This window comes from Glandiceps talaboti, chromosome 6 (genome assembly GCF_964340395.1).
Source record: "Glandiceps talaboti chromosome 6, keGlaTala1.1, whole genome shotgun sequence".
Lineage (NCBI taxonomy): Eukaryota > Metazoa > Hemichordata > Enteropneusta > Spengelidae > Glandiceps > Glandiceps talaboti.
Genome location: NC_135554.1, coordinates 4,385,220 through 4,406,781, shown reverse-complemented (window position 1 = coordinate 4,406,781; position 21,562 = coordinate 4,385,220). Strand labels below are relative to the sequence as shown.

Here is a 21,562-nt window from a genome sequence, read left to right as displayed (position 1 = left end):
TATTATTTTTTTCTCTCGCATAAGTAAAAAAAAGCTAATAGTCGGCAGCGAAAAGCTATGTGGGGTCGGGTTAGTCCTGCTTGCATGCGGGACTCGATTCTGACAATTGTCCCTTTAGAGTCAAGTCAGTAATATAGACTCGTGCACCGTCATGTATTAAAAGCAGAACTAGGGTCGGGTAAACGGAACCAAGCAATTATTTTTTTAAAATACAACTAAGTAACGATTAAACCGAGTGTATAATAATGGCTGACTTGTAAAAACCTGTAAAAAAAACTACAAAAAACCACCACCACCACCACCACCACAACAACAACAACAACAACAACAACAACAACAACCACATTACTCATTCTGAGGACTGTACTTTTAAAGAAGAAGAACCTTGCCACACAGGTTGACTTCATATGTTGAGAAGTGGCAGACTCGTTTAATTTCCTGTAAAAACTTCTAGTCATAAAAGAGGTGACTGCTTGTTGTTTTCCTTTGAATACCCGTCGCAATGACACATAAATGTTGCCCCCCCCCACCCCACCCGCGTCCCTTAAAATCCCCCCCCCCCCATCAGAAGTTAAAAGTGTACACGCCCAATACAATATCTGTAATAACATAAAATTCAAGTTTGAGGTCAACACAACAGTCGGAGTTGACCTAATTTTACTGTTTTCAGGTCGCCGTTTCTTTTCGGTAATTTCACCATTTTCTAAATTTAATGAATTAGGTGAGGGGTTGTTTAATTCTTGTAATACTCGTTTCGCCACTAACCCCACAAAGTAATGCACGATCGAGTCAATGTAATGCCCGAGGGACCCCACCTCGGGCGATACGGGACAAATGTGGGGGATTAGACCGTATTTGCCATGAAACAATGCCCGAGGGGGTGGGGCAATTGCCTCATGTTGACCTCCATAGTCATTTTCACGGACGTAAAAGAGTGGTTGTGTGTCACTGTCAGTCAAAATTTCTGAATGGGGTGGGGGAAATGTTGGGAGTTTTACTTGTTTTAGGTGGGGATTTTCCAGAATGTCTTGCCCCAGGGGGTGGGGCATTTGACAAATTTTATAAGACTAATTTCCAAATCCCCCACTATGCCCCGAGGTGGGGAGGGTGGGGGTTGACATTGACTTACTTGTGCATAATTCATACATAAATCACAACTCGAATACTAGTCTATATTTAAATACTAGTATAAACGCCAAATTTACATAAACGTCGTCTGTCGACATGTCATTTTGACAGATGGCCACTACTCCTTCTCATTAATAATTGCTCCAGGACATCGCTCCCAGACATTGCACCACATATCATATCGATAACCATCTAATATAACAGCTGATAGTGTTTGTTATACAGAGTTGAGCTCCAGATATGGACAAACCGGACTCCAACGCGGGTGATTCAGGCGATATTTGCCGAGGTTTCTCAACTTTGGCGGTGCACGCTGGACAAGGAGCCGCGACTTGGCTGACGGATTCTGCAGTTGTACCACCGATATCATTGTCATCCACGTATAGATTAGACGATCCTAGTGGGGGAATAGCGAGTGGAGGAGAGGTACGTATACAAAAAATTAGGAAGATTAGTCGAGGTGTCCTAAAAGTTAACAAAAGATTGACACTTAAATATGGAAATGATGACAATGTTTGCAAATGTATTTATGTAAATTATTTGTCAACAACATGTTTGATGTTTGGATAACTCAAAATGTTATTTTTAGTAAGACTATGATAATTTTCTGGGCTACTAGTGCCACAAAAAATCTCTATATTTTAAGGGATGCATGCTTGTTAAGGATAAAAAATATTTAAATTCTTGCAAGACTTCAGAAACTACGGTAGACAGGTCTGCATTTTTGTTGTTGTTGTTGTTGTTGCTGCTGCTGCTGATGCTGCTGCTGTTGCTGCTGCTGCTGCTGTTGTTGTTGTTGTTGTTGTTGTTGTTGTTGTTGATGATGATGTTGATGTTGATGTTGATGTTGATGTTGATGTTGATGTTGATGTTGATGTTGATGTTGAGAAATTGCTTTGACCCCAAGAAAGAGATACTAATTGGTCATAATGTTTGTGTGATAGTTTGGTGAGGTGTAATACAAGTAAGTGAAGCTGACTGTATGTGAAGTATATGCATACTGCACTGTGTCAATTCAACTTATAGTCAGACCTGGCCTGGTTTCTCTGGAATAGGATTTTATAAAAAAAAAATTAACAAAGATACTTGGGCAAGAAAATTCTGGCCATTCTACCCTCCTTGAATGTGAAAAGTGGTAGCTTAAACTTGAAAACACACTTTTGGCATTTTGGGGTCAAAAAATGTGATTTTTGGTAAAAGCTGGACTCCAAAACTATTCACAGATTGGTCTGAAATTTGGTTTTTGATATTCCTTGGGCTATGTAGGTGAATGATTATGACATGATATTCAGTCAGTAATATGCAAATTAGGTATGCTATTGATACCACTCACTATCATGCTATAGGTCAAGAGGCGATATCAGAAATAGAAAAATAGGTCAACATGTGATATAATTTATAGACTAGTACAGTGTGAAATAGATTTACTGATTTGAAACTGCCAACTCATTGTTCATACAGTTATTAAGCTGGATTTAATTTATGTCAAATGTCATTGCCTGAAAATATTTGCTCTTGACACATTTTTAGGTTTTTATACATAGTACAGCTAGTGCAAAAGTTTCAAGCTTGCAACCAGTGTGGCTACAAGCAATGCTACATGCTTGAAGACTACAAGTACAAATACAGTATGTGACAAGTACACAGCAAACAGGAAACAAGTTGGAATCCACCTTCCCCAGCAATTGTTACAAGCTTTAATTGCTGCAGTCTTGTAAGCTGTAAGCAGCCCTGGCAAGCTAACAAGGAAAAAAGTGTAGGTTATGTGGGATACCTAATTATTCATTTTAAAATATCTCACCCTCACTGGCTAAAATTGTTTTAAATGTGTTAAAGTTAAATGTACTCAAAATGTTGAACACTTGATGAAGCTGTTCAACCTGAAATAGTATCTTTAAAAGTAACCATTAATATATCAATTGAGTGACTAGTAATTAGTAACATTAACATAGAAATCATCTGAGGCAGTATTAGAGGTATATCCGTAAAAAAATTTTTTAATAAAACTAAATTATTTAAAAGGAGAAGGACTGACTAGACTGCAGACACAACACAACACTAACTGCTAACTGGCAGAGTAGCATTGACCTAGTAGTATTACATAACAGCAAAAGCACTGACCATAGTCTACAAGCTAATCCTTTGGTTTTTGAATCTGCAGATACCTTAGTGTGTATTGTCTTACAAATTAGAGCATTCCGTTTTTACCAGGAACAGCAGTATTTAAATGCTATTGGATGCTATATTACATCACTTTGTCACATGACTTATAGACTGGAGGTCATGTTTATAGTAAACATTATTTGCATATCTGTGGGAGCATATCTCTAGAAAAACATGATCACACTAATCAAATATTAATGAACAACAAGTAGAAATGCTATTTTATGTGTGGAAAAAGTGACTTGGGAAAGTTTGTGATAAAACAATGACTTAAAGTAAGACCTATGTGTTGAAGTTAATAGTGCTGTGTGTATTGGAATATTTTCACCTTTCTCCATCTACCTGGAATAAACTCAACATTCTACAATAATCACAACAATGTGATGAGTGTAACAGTTGCAACAGTTTTAAGCTCTCAGTTGGAAAATCAATAAATAATTATTTGGACAAATGGTCAAATTGTAAAAGTATGGATATAGATATATAAATGTGTTCAATATGATCAAAGTACGTTTGTACCAGTAGAGAGAGATAAATAATTATTTGGACAAAAGTCAAATTGTAAAACTATGGATATATATATATAGAAATGAGTTGAAAATGATCAAAGTATGTTTGTACCAGTAGAGAGAGATAAATAATTATTTGGACAAAAGTCAAATTGTAAAACTATGGATATAGATATATAGAAATGAGTTAAAAATGATCAAAGTATGTTTGTACCAGTAGAGAGAGATAAATAATTATTTGGACAAAAGTCAAATTGTAAAACTATGGATATATATATATAAATGAGTTAAAAATGATCAAAGTATGTTTGTACCAGTAGAGAGAGATAAATAATTATTTGGACAAAAGTCAAATTGTAAAACTATGGATATATATATATAAATGAGTTAAAAATGATCAAAGTATGTTTGTACCAGTAGAGAGAGATAAATAATTATTTGGACAAAAGTCAAATTGTAAAACTATGGATATATATATATATAAATGAGTTAAAAATGATCAAAGTATGTTTGTACCAGTAGAGAGAGATAAATAATTATTTGGACAAAGGTAAAACTATGGATATATATATATATATAAATGTGTTGAAAATGATCAAAGTATGTTTGTACCAGTAGAGAGAGATAAATAATTATTTGGACAAAGGTAAAACTATGGATATATATATATATATATATAAATGAGTTAAAAATGATCAAAGTATGTTTGTACCAGTAGAGAGAGATAAATAATTATTTGGACAAAAGTCAAATTGTAAAACTATGGATATATATATATAAATGAGTTGAAAATGATCAAAGTATGTTTGTACCAGTAGAGAGAGATAAATAATTATTTGGACAAAAGTCAAATTGTAAAACTATGGATATATATATATATATATAAATGAGTTGAAAATGATCAAAGTATGTTTGTACCAGTAGAGAGAGATAAATAATTATTTGGACAAAAGTCAAATTGTAAAACTATGGATATATATATATAAATGAGTTAAAAATGATCAAAGTATGTTTGTACCAGTAGAGAGAGATAAATAATTATTTGGACAAAAGTCAAATTGTAAAACTATGGATATATATATAGAAATGAGTTAAAAATGATCAAAGTATGTTTGTACCAGTAGAGAGAGATAAATAATTATTTGGACAAAAGTCAAATTGTAAAACTATGGATATATATATAGAAATGAGTTAAAAATGATCAAAGTATGTTTGTACCAGTAGAGAGAGATAAATAATTATTTGGACAAAAGTCAAATTGTAAAACTATGGATATATATATAGAAATGAGTTAAAAATGATCAAAGTATGTTTGTACCAGTAGAGAGAGATAAATAATTATTTGGACAAAAGTCAAATTGTAAAACTATGGATATATATATAGAAATGAGTTAAAAATGATCAAAGTATGTTTGTACCAGTAGAGAGAGATAAATAATTATTTGGACAAAAGTCAAATTGTAAAACTATGGATATATATATAGAAATGAGTTAAAAATGATCAAAGTATGTTTGTACCAGTAGAGAGAGATAAATAATTATTTGGACAAAAGTCAAATTGTAAAACTATGGATATATATATAGAAATGAGTTAAAAATGATCAAAGTATGTTTGTACCAGTAGAGAGAGATAAATAATTATTTGGACAAAAGTCAAATTGTAAAACTATGGATATATATATATATAAATGAGTTAAAAATGATCAGAGTATGTTTGTACCAGTAGAGAGAGATAAATAATTATTTGGACAAAAGTCAAATTGTAAAACTATGGATATATATATATAAATGAGTTAAAAATGATCAAAGTATGTTTGTACCAGTAGAGAGAGATAAATAATTATTTGGACAAAAGTCAAATTGTAAAACTATGGATATATATATATAAATGAGTTAAAAATGATCAAAGTATGTTTGTACCAGTAGAGAGAGATAAATAATTATTTGGACAAAAGTCAAATTGTAAAACTATGGATATATATATATAAATGAGTTAAAAATGATCAAAGTATGTTTGTACCAGTAGAGAGAGATAAATAATTATTTGGACAAAAGTCAAATTGTAAAAGTATGAGTTAAAAATAATCAATCCAAGAGTAAAGAAATTCATCACAAAACTTGTTGAAATCAGGCATTTATAATTGAAAGTATTACTCTGATTTATTAGCTATATATGTAAATTCATAGTGGGTGGGTGGGGGGGGGGGGTAGTGTAGATTAAACTTTAAAAGTAAAAAAAACGTACACATGGGTATTTCCAAGAAAATAATATATCCTGATAATTAGAAGTAACTGTGGAAAAGTCCATCTGTAAAGAAAGGTGAGAAAGTATACTGGTGGAAAAAGTTACAAAAAAAGTACATACCAAGCAATTCTTTAATAGTAAAAGAAATAGCACTGCATATTCTTGACAAGCCTCCCTCACCCCCCCCCCCTGATTAGTAAAAGGAGCCCCCTCCACACAGTTTCTTGGTATGTATTTGTTTTACTTTTTATTACAGACATGGATTTATACTCGTTATAGTAATCCTACAAGGAGTAGTTTAGAACATGCCATAGCTGCTGCTGAGGGTGGCAAGTATGGTAAGTCAATATGCCATAGCTGAGGGTGGCAAGTATGGTAAGTCAATATGCCATAGCTGAGGGTGGCAAGTATGGTAAGTCAATATGCCATAGCTAAGGGTGGCAAGTATGGTAAGTCAATATGCTATAGCTGAGGTTGGCAAGTATGGTAAGTCAATATGCCATAGCTGAGGGTGGCAAGTATGGTAAGTCAATATGCTATAGCTGAGGGTGGCAAGTATGGTAAGTCAATATGCTATAGCTGAGGTTGGCAAGTATGGTAAGTCAATATGCTATAGCTGAGGTTGGCAAGTATGGTAAGTCAATATGCCATAGCTGAGGGTGGCAAGTATGGTATGTCAATATGCTATAGCTGAGGTTGGCAAGTATGGTAAGTCAATATGCCATAGCTGAGGTTGGCAAGTATGGTATGTCAATATGCTATAGCTGAGGTTGGCAAGTATGGTAAGTCAATATGCCATAGCTGCTGCTGAGGGTGGCAGGTATGGTAAGTCAATATGCCATAGCTGAGGGTGGCAAGTATGGTAAGTCAATATGCTATAGCTGAGGTTGGCAAGTATGGTAAGTCAATATGCCATAGCTGAGGTTGGCAAGTATGGTATGTCAATATGCTATAGCTGAGGTTGGCAAGTATGGTAAGTCAATATGCCATAGCTGCTGCTGAGGGTGGCAGGTATGGTAAGTCAATATGCCATAGCTGAGGGTGGCAAGTATGGTAAGTCAATATGCTATAGCTGAGGTTGGCAAGTATGGTAAGTCAATATGCTATAGCTGAGGTTGGCAAGTATGGTAAGTCAATATGCTATAGCTGAGGTTGGCAAGTATGGTAAGTCAATATGCCATAGTTGAGGGTGGCAAGTATGGTAAGTCAATATGCCATAGTTGAGGGTGGCAAGTATGGTAAGTCAATATGCCATAGCTGAGGGTGGCAAGTATGGTAAGTCAATATGCCATAACAATGACATGATTGACACAAATATTATTGCATGTCAACTAAAGTTTAAGAAACTGACAAATATTTGCTCAGTGTGGCAGAACATTTGGTGTTAGGCAGGGCTCAAAGTTAATGGCAGTCCTAGCTGCATCCACAGACTACCAATTCTTGTCATGTGACTACCATAATTTACAGCTGGTAGCCGTGCACTCAGGCTACCATTGGTTATGTGACAGTTTGGAACACACAAGATTTACAGACATAAAAGTATTTTGATAACACGCATATTTCCAATTCGGGTCCTTATTTACAGTTCAGGAATTGTTTTACGTATGGGACTACAGTAAGTAAAGATACTTGTTATTCTAAAACTGACTGAATAAGTTGTTTAATTGAACAAATAGTATAACATTGTTTTCATTCAGCCATCAGTGATTGGCCTAGATCATATCAGATGGTATGGATTGTTGATCCATAATTACCTCAATTTGCATATAGGGAGAACTAATTGCTTAATGTTTTCCCTAGGGCAAGATTGATGTAGCAGAGAAGTCTTTGCTTTGACTGGAAAGAATATGTGTCTGAGAATATGATGTGTTATACAACACTTATTGCCTGGCGTTATTCAGGATAGTAGATATCATATTAATACCCATCATACTGTTATGTAGCAACTATTTCCCTTGGCATACACAGCCTTTGGAAATAACTGGTGCATAACAGCTGTTGGGGTAATATACTTCCACTAGTGCCTTTATAGCCAGGCAGTAAGTATTCTCTACAGGGGTATATGAAATATGCACCACAGTAACATTTATAAATTTATGAATCATAGATGTTATTGACTGAAGGTTTGAAAGCATTCATTGCCTTATGTATTTCAAATAATGGAATTTAGAAAACTTAAGCCACGGCATTGAAATTGATCTTTTTGTCAATTTGTATTTATTTCAACAGGACTTGCATTTTCATCTGGAGTGGCTACTATTTTTACCATCACAGCACTTCTAGATGCCGGTGATCATGTGGTCAGTTTTAATGATATATATGGTGGAACTGTACTACAGTTTCAGAGAGTAGCCTCCAAGTTAAAGATAGATACAACATTTATTGAAGTCACTGATGATGAACAAACTATCAAGAATGCTATCAAACCTAATACTAAGGTATGGTATATGATTCATTATACCATGCGTAAGCCATAAATATGGAATTTATATTCTTGTCGTTTTACGTACATCACAAAAAAACATGTCTATGTCACTGGTTGGTTCTACTGTGTTTGAAAGGAGTCAAAACATTCAAAATTGCCATTACTGTCCCCGATTTTTCTTTGATATTACTGGTGCTAGTACAATCATGTTATTCTCCAATATTTGTCTTCAGTCAGCCAGAAAATACTCCTGACCCAAGGGTTATCACTACTCAATTAGGGTGACTTGTAGTGGCAAAGCCCCCTTAGGTCACTCATATTTTCCTTGGCTGAACGAAGAATAATATTTGGGAATAATTATTTAATGAATTTAATGAAATCTTGTAAAATTCTATAACAAGTCAGCTATCAGTAGATAAACTTGTCAAAACATCATTGATAGCACAGAATGGATTTTGGTTAAGTTTTTGAAATGTTTGCTTTTAGTAATTTTATCATATGATTGATCATTATTTCCTTATTTTTGGATATTTACATATTATTAATTAATTCTCTTTCTATTTTGTGAATCCCTGATATTAGCAGCCATTTCGTTTCCAAGTTTCTTTAATTTGTGGTTTTGATAGATTTGATTTGAAGACTGTACATTTGTGTAGATAGTCATCACAAGGGTACTAGGCTAGTTACGTTTTTCTGTTAAAGTAATTTAAATTTTCATCACAGATGGCCACACACAGTGTATTCATCTAATGAATAGTTCTGAATTTTGAGTTGTCATATACCCAATATCTAGTGACAAGTCCTTGTTTTATTTTTTCACTTAGATGGTATGGATAGAATCACCCAGTAACCCAACTTTGAGAGTAGTTGACATTCAAGCTATCGCCAACATTGTACATCAACACAAAGGAATCTTTCTTGTAGTGGATGGTACTTTTGCTTCACCAGCCTGTCAGGTGAGTTAAGAACTGTAAACAAACAGTCGTTTGTGAACAAAGAAATTAGATTTGGTGTTAAAGTGGTCATATGGATGAGGATTTGGTATTTATTTTGGATTTTTAATTTGTAAAATAATTTTGTCATGCTTCCTAGTTGAAAAATTAATGTGAAACAGCAAGATATGCCAAGTCATTGTTTGTAACTTAATAAATTGCAAAAACATAATGAATGTATACAATGTTTGTTATTATATGTAAAATGACAAACTTTTTTCACATTTTTCAAAATCTTTTTGCAATTTCTTGAGTTCCAAACACAGACTTTGTCAATGTTGTTTCACATTCATTTTTCAAGTAGGAAGCCATGGTAAAATATGGTGTCCATGATAAAATTGTTTAATAAATCTAAAAAATTCAAATAAGTAAAAAATCCAAATAAAGATATGTATGGACAGCTAGAATACATGAAAAATCAGATTATTGAGGGTGGAATGACAGGACATATCTTTCACTGAGGTTACTGAATGGTCAATGGTCTAGCAAGTGTGTTTTAGGCAGAAATCAATATAGAATTTATTCATAAAACATGATTAGATATCGATTTTATTGATAAATTATCATAGTTTGATGATTTTCAATGAAATGACTCACTATTTTCCATGTTTGAAAGTTAAGATGTCGTACTATGTACTGAAAGCAAATATTGTTTTCTCATCTTGTAAACAGCGCCCTCTAGAGTTTGGTGTCGACATTGTGATGCACTCGGCATCCAAGTATATCAATGGTCATACTGATGTCATTATGGGTGTCTTAGCAACCAACAGAGAAGACCTCTTCAAACAACTCAGATTTCTACAAAGAAGTATGTATCCATGGAATTCTGAATTTAAAAATCATTGTTGATTGCACTGGATTCAATGCTTTATCAAATTCTGTGTAAAAAAGTATGAAGATTAAACATTATCAAATCACATTGAATCATTGCAAAACTTAGCACTTAATAAATTCAAAACATGGTTCTAGAAATTACCAGAGCTTACTTTTTCACAATCTTTTTTTTTGGTACATTTGAATAATTCATATCGTGGGATTTGATACACCTATTGTGAATCCTCACAGCATGTGTGTTAAATCCATGCATGGGAATTAAAATAACATTGAAAGGGATGGAGACCTTGTGAATTCAATATGTCAAATAAAATCTTGGATGTCAAATGAGATAAAAAAGAATGGTTTCATTCACTTTCATTTTATAAATATCAATACAGACTTGGCATTGATCTTAACTGTAGAAGTAACATATGGGCCTTGCTTTAGAACATGACTTCATTGTTATGTATAAAAACAATAGTAACAGTCAACAATACATTAAATGGCAATTGTGTTGCAAGTCTTCTACATCACTTCCACCTAAGTTGTGATCAATGCTAGCATTATACTTGTAAGTGAAAGTGAACGAAACCAATACATTTTACCTTGTTATTCATTATCTTGAATTTGTCCTAAAATTATCAATTTAAAGTTTTTCTCTGAAATGATTCACCATTTTCCATGTTTAAAAACTAAGGTGTCATACTATGTATTGAAAGGTAATATTGGATAGAATTCATAATGTTTTCCCATCTTGTAAACAGTGCCCTCTAGAGTTTGGTGATGCTCTCTTGCTGGACAAATTCAAGATAATGAATTAAACTTGGATGTTAAAATAAAAGACTCTTGAGGTAAAATGTATTAGTTTCATTCACTTTCACATACAAGTATGAAGCTAAGGATTGATTACAACTTTGGTGGAAGTGATGTATACGTATGAGCCGTGCAACACAATTTCGTTGACTGTAATTGTGTTACAATCTTTTTAAATCATCTTGAATTCACAATGTCATCTTTTCCCTTTATCCAAAAGTGTGGTAAAAGTACAATATCAGACTTGGTAAAAGTACAATATCAGTCTTGGTAAAAGTACAATATCAGACTTGGTAAAAGAACAATATCAGACTTGGTAAAAGTACAATATCAGACTGGTAAAAGTACAATATCAGACTTGGTAAAAGTACAATATCAGACTTGGTAAAAGTACAATATCAGACTTGGTAAAAGTACAATATCAGACTTCTGGCTAATGTTATTTGGACTTCACATGTGTATAATGAGATTGGTAATTCCCCAAATACTCTACTTAGCTATTTTTCAAGTATTTCATTTTGAAATTAATAATGGGTGGTATATAGACACTCTGTATTCATTGAAGTAGATGTCTGAAAATGTCTGAAGGTGATTTGCAGGTTTTTCACTGTATTTGCTATGTGACAAGAATCTGACAATCAAGCCACACTTATTCTACATCATTTTAATGATAAACTATTTCTTGATTTCTTGTTCTCATAAAGAAAACATGTATTTAAACATGTTTAGGCTATACATTTATAAATTTGTAATTTTTGAATTAAATACAGCCATTGGTGCAATACCATCACCATTTGATTGTTATATGGCTAACAGAGGATTGAAGACTTTACCATTGAGAATGGAGAAACATCAAGAGAATGCCATGGCATTGGCTAAGTATCTAGAATCTAGTCCAAGAATAGAAGAAGTCATTTATCCAGGTATGTAGAGTCTAGTTGTAGAGTAGACCAAGTCATTTATCCAGGTATGTAGAGTTTAGTTGTAGAGTAGACCAAGTCATTTATCCAGGTATGTAGAGTTTAGTTGTAGAGTAGACCAAGTCATTTATCCAGGTATGTAGAGTCTAGTTGTAGAGTAGACCAAGTCATTTATCCAGGTATGTAGAATCTAGTTGTAGAGTAGACCAAGTCATTTATCCAAGTATGTAGAGTTTAGTTGTAGAGTAGACCAAGTCATTTATCCAGGTATGTAGAGTTTAGTTGTAGAGTAGACCAAGTCATTTATCCAGGTATGTAGAGTCTAGTTGTAGAGTTATTTATCCTGGTATGTAGAGTCTTGTTCTAGAGTAGACCAAGTCATTTATCCAGATATGTAGAGTCTTGTTCTAGAGTGGTATCAAAGTATTTACTTTTGCAGAAAAAAATTTCAGTCATCTTAGATCATATGAAAAACAGTAACTTAATTTAAAATTTAAAATTAGGTTAAACCAGTAATGTCAATTTGTATTTGCCATCTATGATTGTCATTTTTGCTAGACAAAGCTCCTTGACATTTCATTTTTTTCTGTCATCATAATTTCAGGTTTAGAATCTCATCCACAACATGAAATAGCTAAGAAACAAATGAGAAGTTTCAGTGGAATGATGGCAGTCAAGGTCAAAGGTGGCAAACAAGAAGCTATCAAGTTCATGAAAAGTCTCAAAATAATTGCATTTGCTACCAGTCTTGGGGGTGTTGAAAGCTTGATAGAACATCCGTAAGTATGTATACTACCAGTCTTGGGGGTGTTGAAAGCTTGATAGAACATCCGTAAGTATGTTTACATCAGACTGTGGACAAATGGAACATGTTACAATTGGATTAATAACACTTGGTTCAGCATGTTAGAATAGCAGACTTAAACTACACACCATGGTTTAGATGAGAACAGTTTTATGGCCTCTTTATGTGTACATGAAATGCCAGGGGAATTGGAAATCTGTTTGTGAATGTGAACTACTATATGTAAAGTGGCCATACAACTGTTCTTATCAAATGATGGAATGCAATTCAAAATCTCTGTACTTCCAACATGCTGAGCAAAGTGTTATTAATCCAATTCATATGTTTACTTTCCCTGTTTGTAACAGGTTCTGTTAGTCCATGGTTTGATGTCAGCAGTTCAAATGTACAAAGTCACACAACAAACTTACAATATGTGAACATTTTGTGCAAAATATTTGTAATCATTTTCCTCACATACATGCAAACATTTTTATGAAAAAATATTTAAAACCAGTTCATAATATTGCAGGAACTCTCAAATTTATCTAAATACAATGTCCCCTTCATTGTCAGTGTTTAAATTTTATCCATGATGGTTTTCTTCCATTAGCCAGTAAGTGCAATTCATTATCACTTGCTTATCACAGTTCTTTGTGTCTTCCTGATAATATCTGCAAGTGTGATTATGGGTTTTACATAATGGCGGAATTAACAGTTGTGAACAAAAAGCAACTCGGCTATTTTGGGTATTACTGACACATAGACATATAATAATATACTTTACTTACAGTAAAATAAAATAAAATTTTGAAGAAGTAATTTAATATATCAGTCAAGGGACATTTGTACTTCATTCATGTCATATCAGTTGTTATCAGTATTAATAAACCTCTAATTAGTGACATTGCAAACAGTTCTAGAGATGCAAACAAATAAATTGTACCTGACTTGATGAGTAGAATTGTCAGGTTTTGTGACCTACAAGAGCTAGTGTAAGAAAATAGTAATCTTATTTTTCTATCATGTGTTGTACATTTTAGAGCATCTTTATCTCATGCTGACTTGAATGATAAAGAGAAGTTTGGAATCACAGACAATTTGTTGAGATTATCTGTTGGTATTGAAGATACACAGGATTTAATTAATGATGTAGATCAAGCATTAAAGGCAGCTGTAAGTATTTTATATAACCTCATTTCTACCTAGTCTAGAGGCTATAACCTCATTTCTAGCTAGTCTAGAGGCTATGACCTCATTTCTACCTAGTCTAGAGGCTATAACCTCATTTCTACCTAGTCTAGAGGCTATAACCTCATTTCTACCTAGTCTAGAGGCTATAACCTCATTTCTACCTAGTCTAGAGGCTATAACCTCATTTCTACCTAGTCTAGAGGCTATAACCTCATTTCTACCTAGTCTAGAGGCTATAACCTCATTTATATCTAGTCTAGAGGCTATAACCTCATTTCTAGCTAGTCTAGAGGCTATAACCTCATTTCTAGCTAGTCTAGAGGCTATAACCTCATTTCTACCTAGTCTAGAGGCTATAACCTCATTTATATCTAGTCTAGAGGCTATAACCTCATTTCTAGCTAGTCTAGAGGCTATAACCTCATTTCTACCTAGTCTAGAGGCTATAACCTCATTTCTACCTAGTCTAGAGGTTATCCATGGCTTTGAATCTCAAGATCTCTCTTCACCCTGTCTAGCTCAATGAGAAATCATGAACCAAAAGTTGTTCATGCAAATGAATGAACCCCAACTGTTAGAATGATGCAAATAATGTATGAATATCGTCCTGAGCTGACAAATATACCATATTTGGACATTATGTAACTGCCCCCAATAAACACAACTTGTTATTGGACAGAATTCTGTGATTGATTGAACAAAGTCTTGATGTTAATGACTATGTGTGTGACTTCTTTTGAATTTGACAGTTCATCTCAGGACCTCATAGAGCTAGATTTGAGATGACGAGATTTGAAGCCACTGTGATAGTCTCTAGACTAATTTCTACCATACACTTGAAATATGCCGATTATTATCATGTATTCCATCATGTTTAATCCAAATATATATTTCTTGATAAAATTAGATTTTTTTGTGATTTTAATTTAAGATGAAGTTGACATGTGCAAAAATTTTATACTGGCAAATTTTTCGTAGAATTTTTGACAGGAAAGTTTAATGTACCAACTTTGTACTAGTATGGATATTTCACATAGATTTAAATCACTTTTAGTCCTGAATATTTACACCAACTCTAATTTCTAGGATTCAAGACTAAAACAAGGTTGAAATAAAGCAAAAAAAAAATTAACAAAATATTAGATTTTAGTTGACTTATTTTTGACGCTAAAGTTAATGGAACTGGCATTCTAATTTTATGGATAATGTTACATAAATTTGACAATTTTAATCCAGAATATTGATAGTAAATGACAAAGTAGAGGTAATCTATGATTTAAATTTAATAAAAGTAGAACTATGCCAACATTTTCAGACCTTCAAGGTCAAAGACTGTCAAGTAGCATATAAAGTGTTTGCTTGTCTCTGTTTACGGCTGTAATGATGACAAAATGGTTCCTACTGAGTTTTGATGCAGGCACCAATGAATCAAGGACTTTTTTATTAAATCTGGCACACAGTGTCAAGTGGCATTGACCACTGAAATATGACATTAGCTTCATCATACATCACACATTGTGTGTTATCAACCTTCTCAGCACCAATCCTTTACCACCTTGAAATTTTGTCAACTGAAATCCTTGTTTTTTATAAAATTTTGGAAATCTCAACTTTAGTTTAGACTGGGCCCATAAAAATATACTTATCTAGATATATATTGTCAATATTTTGAACTAATTGATATGTATTAGTTTGGCAGTGATTCAAACATATCAAGAAAAATGAAAGAATTTTGACAAGTGTCTGACACTGTGGAAGTAGAATATCCCATAATTCTTTCTGATTTATACTCATAGACATCTTGAATTCAGGCAAATCTTACCAATGTGCATATTGTGTGAAAAATATGTTTAACACTTTCAAAACATAAAAAAAAAATTCATCAAATATTTGCTATAAACTTTCAAAAGTGTAAAGTTCAACGACTATATCATCTCAGAATAATTATGACATGTTACAGCCATTTGTACTTTTAAAACAGTAATTATATTTCTAGTGGAAATTTTTTACCTTAGATACTTTTTACATGACATAAAACTTATCATCTCTTTCATCTCATTTCAGATTAAAGATATATAAAGGACAAGAAAGGAGAGGTGAGAAATGATATCTAACGTGAGAATCCAATATGGCCACTGAATCCAATGTGGCCACCAAATCCAATATGGCCACCAAATCCAATATGGCCATCGAATCCAATATAGCCACTGAATCCAATATGGCCATTGAATCCAATATAGCCACCAAATCCAATATGGCAATTGAATCCAATATGGCCACCAAATCCAATATGGCCACCGAATACTGTGTTATGGAAAATAACTGTTGATTTCCTTGAAAACAAGATGGCATATCCCACTTTTATTATTTCATAAGGAACAGGAACAAACTTTTATATGGCAAAATTTGGAGATAATTGCAGATTCTCCCTTAATCTTCATTTTAATGACCGTATGATTTTCTGTTGTTCTCAATGTTGCAGTCATTTTTTGACAATTTTATCTGACAAGTTAAATTTCATGATACTATACTCTGATGTAATGAAATATGTTCCTTTGGAAATAAATGTTATTACACAAATCATTTGTACTTTGTCTTGTGGGTGTTAATTTTATTTTGGCATTCCTCGTTCAAGAGTGTGTCTCCAGTCGCCTTGTCTTCATATGTAATATTACATTTCTGAAAAAAGATTGAAGCTAAATCCAGTTCTTCAAATTCAAGTGCAGAGAGACCTAGTAGTGCAAGTGTGTGATTTCAAATACTTGGGGTTTGGCTAAATTCAAAAATGCATTTTTGACACGTATTTCCAAAATTTCTCCTAAAATTTTTATAAAAAATCGGACAGTTTTTGCTGTTGGGACTTAGGAAGATGATGTTCAATACCTTAGTCCTTCCCCATTTGATTATGCTGCAAATGTATGGTGTAATACAAATCAAAAGTATTTGAAGACATAATGAACTCCTCCATAAACAAGCTGGTCGACTGCTCCTTGAAGTTCCCTATGATACCAGTATAGGTTGGGTATATGAAAACTTGGGTTGGGTCAGCCCTCAAATTAGATGGAAGCGCCAACTGACAACACTCATCTACAAATCTGTAACAGGTAATGCACCTAGTTACCTCACTGAAATGGTCAGTCTTTCGAACCAAATTCATCTTCATAACACAAGACAGGCCAGTAAAGGTAACATATACATCCCTACAGTTAAAACTGAATATGGGAAACGGGCATTTCACTACAGTGGAGCTGTTCAATGGGACAGTCTACCTCTATACAAAAGATCAGCTCCAAACCCATCAATATTTAAAAGACATCTTAAGAATGTAGTCTGGTAATGTAATTGGATATCTTTTTAAAGTACACTGTGCCCTATAACTTTTTTGTCCTAGTTTGACCCCTTTTTGTTTGTTTTTCTGTGTACGTAATCTTGCAACAGAATCTTGTTTTCTATTTTAAGAGATGTATAAAATATTGGCTAAAAATCCTTTAAATGGACCATGATAGATATCCGTATAGGTGTTATATTATGTAAAACTGAAATATTAAGTTAAGTTAATTGGGTTTTCCATATCAAAAATGTACTTTTTCGGTATGGTTTCGGTCATGCATGGTTTAAACAAGGAGTTGGCTCTGTGATGGATTTTCATGATATCCATATTTTTTGTTAGTTAGTTCTCTATTTCTCAGTTCAGATGTGACATGATGAGATGGTATCATTTCCCAAAATTCCGACATATGTTACTTTTTAAATCTTTACTTGAACCAGAGAAGTATCTAACCTATGTTTATCCATAAGTGTGAACCCCCTAAATCATAGTCCACAAAACTAGCTAAGTGTGAACCCACTAAATCATAGTCCACAAAACTAGCTAAGTATGAACCCCCTAAATCATAGTCCACATAACTAGTTAAGTATGAACCCACTAAATCATAGTCCACAAAACTAGCCAAGTATGAACCCCCTAAATCATAGTCCACAAAACTAGCTAAGTATGAACCCCCTAGATCATAGTCCACATAAGTAGTTAACTGTGAACCCCCTAAATCATAGTCCACATAACTAGTTAACTGTGAACCCCCTAAATCATAGTCCACAAAACTAGCTAAGTGTGAACCCCCTAAATCATAGTCCACATAACTAGCTAAGTGTGAACCCCCTAAATCATAGTCCACATAACTAGCTAAGTGTGAACCCCCTAAATCATAGTCCACAAAACTAGTTAACTGTGAACCCCCTAAATCATAGTCCACAAAACTAGTTAACTGTGAACCCACTAAATCATAGTCCACAAAACTAGTTAACTGTGAACCCCCTAAACCATAGTCCACAAAACTAGTTAATTGTGAACCCACTAAATCATAGTCCACAAAACTAGCTAAGTGTGAACCCACTAAATCATGCTGTAGTAGAGAACAATAGAATGTTTGATTACAAAGGGTTAAAGGTCGTACTGATAAGGAATAGAATGAAATGTAAACTGTAAGTTATTAGGACCATGGAGGTATTAGGAGAGATTATACCTCTATGTTAGGACATATAAGAATAGAGGAATATTGTTGAAACCACCTTAACTGTAGACAGATTTAGTATTACCCTGCTGTTCATTATTTTGAAAGCGTTCAGTTTCGTAGATCAGTTTCATAGATTGTTACTCATTTAACCTGCCAATGACTCACATCAATAACTCTGACCTACCAAAATTTGGTGTTTCCCAATCTCTTCCAATGTGGTCACTGGTGACTCACATGAAAACATACTTCTCATCATTTTGACCAACAGCAACAAATTTTTGCCTTTTGTATAGAAGACAAACAGTTCCTTATAATGGCTTCTTAATTATCATTTTATTTATTACTTACGTGTGTGTACATATATGAATTATAATATTATAATCTGCATGCAATATGAAATACATGTTGAAGCATACACAGTCTCCTCCAATCTCTGGTCGAAGCTAGTGTACATGTATACATTCTTTACATAATGCACCATAGAGGGCGCCCTACTGTTTAACTGGGTAGAAACATCAGCGGATATAATCCTGGCTAATTAATTACTCAGCTACAGATTACTAAATACTACTGTGTATCAACTACAAATATCATTCAAAGATACATTACAAAAACACCAAGATAACTGTCGACAGTCTCTACAGATGTTAGACTGGCACCAATCCCTCAGGAGATTTTTTTAAGTCTCACACTGTTCAATTATGTTGAGTTTGTTATTCATTTTTAGTTTTGTAAAGGAAAACATCCTAAACTTGTTTTTTTTTCGTCAGTTAGTTTCCCATGGACTCTTCACAATCAGTCACTCAGGCTACTATTTCACACAAAAGAGCACACTTGTGTTAAAAATTTCAAATGAAGAGTTAAAAAAGCCCAGAGATTTGAGATTACTGAGCCTGTAGAGTTTATCAAAATGTTAATAGGTACCCAACATTAGTGATGTGTCAAACTGATTTGAGACTGCGTGTACATTACTTTACACCACTCACCGGCATTGTAGCTTTAGTTTTTGTCAATTCTAAGTCTTTTTGTGCATCACCACATAGTAGAGGAACATTACAAGTTTTAGTACATCACAAGAAATTGCTGTATGTCAGTGGTGTGGCAATTTGGCCATGAGGGCAGTATACTAAGAGTAACAAGAAATAACTTTAGAAGTTGTGTCAAATTGGCTAAAGGGCATACTGCTAGACACCACTACCATTATACTGGGGTACACGTAACTATTGTTATTGACATTTCTGAGTTTCCATATGAGGCACCACGAAGCAAATTTGGCACATCACGAGACACTGCTGAATATCATTGAAGTACCAAATTGGTTATGAGGACAGTATACTGCTATTGTCATTTAAGTTTCTATTCAACTAGTCATTAGATGTTCCTTTTACTGTTAGTTTAACCATCTCTGACATCAAATCACGTAATTTATTGAGAGTTTCTGGTTTACACCATCCTTCTTTCTCATCACATTGTTCAGTCTGTACGTTACTAGCAATTATATCCTGTAATCTGTCATTCTGAATATCATCAAACTGATAGAACATTTGTCTGTAAGGAGGTAAGGAACCATCTTGAAAAATATACTGCAGTTTGTTCTTGTCAGTAACTTTGCCTTCATCTTCCGCTGGGATTTCAGAACCATCGTCGATATGTTTGGTTTCGACAAAATCTTTAACTTGAACAACTTGTGGGCCAGGTCTGTGTATGCTCAGTGGTAAGGCATAATTGAATGTGCTTCGTTTAGCTTTGACTGGCAACTCAGCGGCAGTGGCACTCTGACGTAGTCTGAAATCCAACACTTGGTATCTGACAGATTCCCAATCTTTTCTTGGATCATAACCAAAGCGGACCCATAATGATCTCCAAGGTCCAGTCACGCAATAATATGCAAAAACCGGTAGGAGTATTTTCATTTTTTCTCCCTGAATGTCAAGGTTACATTTCAAAGCATTCTTGGACCATATTGGACGTTTCTTGAACAGTTCTCTTATTTCCACTTCTTTTACATGATCGCTGATCTTTTTCATTGCTGCAACAGCAGCATCTAGTGGTTTGGTAGGGACGTCTTTGTCATCAAAGTTCATAAAGACAGCATTGTGAGGTCGTCTAGCCCTTGCAATTCCAATCAAATTGGACGGTCTTGTGACATCTCTGTGTTGATCCGGTCTATAATAATAGTCAAGTGGTACATCAATACGAGAGAAACTCGGTGGTGGTATGAACAGCGGTACATTTCTCCCTAGAACTACGTCAGAAGATTCCATTTTATCAACAAGTAAAGTTGGTTTCAATGACATCATTTCACCATGTTCATCTTTCTGGACTGGCAGATACTGATAGTCTGCTAGACCCTGAAATCTGTACGTCGTCTCAACACTTCCTAAAATTTCACTCTTGTACTCCACGTATGATGGGTCACTTTTTTTAGTTTTTTTGACAACTTTTAAAAGTAAACTTGTTGTTGCATATCTGTTGCCACATGCTGCATGACAGTATGGATTGTTTGGTTTGTAACGTAATTCTAATCTCCTTGATGGATCAGAGTGGATTTTGGATACTGTCTCTTCTCCACCTAAAGTGGCCAGCATTTTGTCAACATTTTTAACAAATCCAGGGTATTCAACGCATACCAGTTTGTTGTTGTGTTGAAAGTTGATAACGCTTGATGTAGTAGTACCAGTGTTTGTGATTTCTTCTGATTCAGCCATCATGGAATTACTATCAAGTGAGAAATGACAAGAAAAAAGCCCAGTAAACATCAAAATAATAATAATGCTTAGATGTATCTTTATATCGACAATTGAAATACATATAGATATAACTAAACACTGTGCTACTAGTACCCTGGTATATTTCAATGCCCTTTGTATATGTACACTTCGTATCAAAGCATAGACGGTGAAGAAGTCACTTTTTATGATCAAAGGGAATTTAAAATTTGCACCTCTTGTGATTTTAACAAAGCAAAATGTCTGACTGCGAGTAGAATTTTGACATTTTCATTTGATACTATAAACCCATATAGTTTATGACTTTATTTTCTCGCATATCAGACTACT

General features: G+C 33.9%; 2 protein-coding genes across 2 annotated transcripts; one reads left to right on the top strand and one right to left on the bottom strand.

Annotated features, from left to right (window-relative positions):
- The first annotated feature begins 1,346 nt into the window (after positions 1-1,346).
- On the top strand, positions 1,347-16,504 carry LOC144436662 (cystathionine gamma-lyase-like). Its single transcript, XM_078125507.1, has 9 exons — positions 1,347-1,554; positions 6,302-6,383; positions 8,275-8,483; positions 9,295-9,426; positions 10,135-10,270; positions 11,862-12,014; positions 12,616-12,790; positions 13,839-13,971; positions 16,054-16,504. Exons 1-9 carry the CDS (start codon positions 1,369-1,371, stop codon positions 16,066-16,068), a joined length of 1,221 nt encoding a protein of 406 aa, XP_077981633.1. The 5' UTR covers positions 1,347-1,368; the 3' UTR covers positions 16,069-16,504.
- A 3,363-nt stretch (positions 16,505-19,867) lies between these two features.
- On the bottom strand, positions 19,868-21,148 carry LOC144436475 (general transcription factor 3C polypeptide 5-like; the record flags this gene model as incomplete). Its single annotated transcript, XM_078125275.1, has 1 exon — positions 19,868-21,148. A coding segment is annotated over one exon (1,281 nt), but the record flags the coding sequence as incomplete, so codon positions are not given.
- Between the last annotated feature and the right edge of the window lie 414 nt (positions 21,149-21,562).

Bases quoted from the DNA above. Each gene is read 5' to 3' on its own strand.
- LOC144436662 (XM_078125507.1), top strand. From the start codon at position 1,369: ATGGACAAACCGGACTCCAACGCGGGTGATTCAGGCGATATTTGCCGA. The intron at 6,384-8,274 runs GTAAGTCAATAT...TTATTTCAACAG, and splicing joins TGCTGAGGGTGGCAAGTATG to GACTTGCATTTTCATCTGGA. The intron at 8,484-9,294 runs GTATGGTATATG...TTTTTCACTTAG, and splicing joins CTATCAAACCTAATACTAAG to ATGGTATGGATAGAATCACC.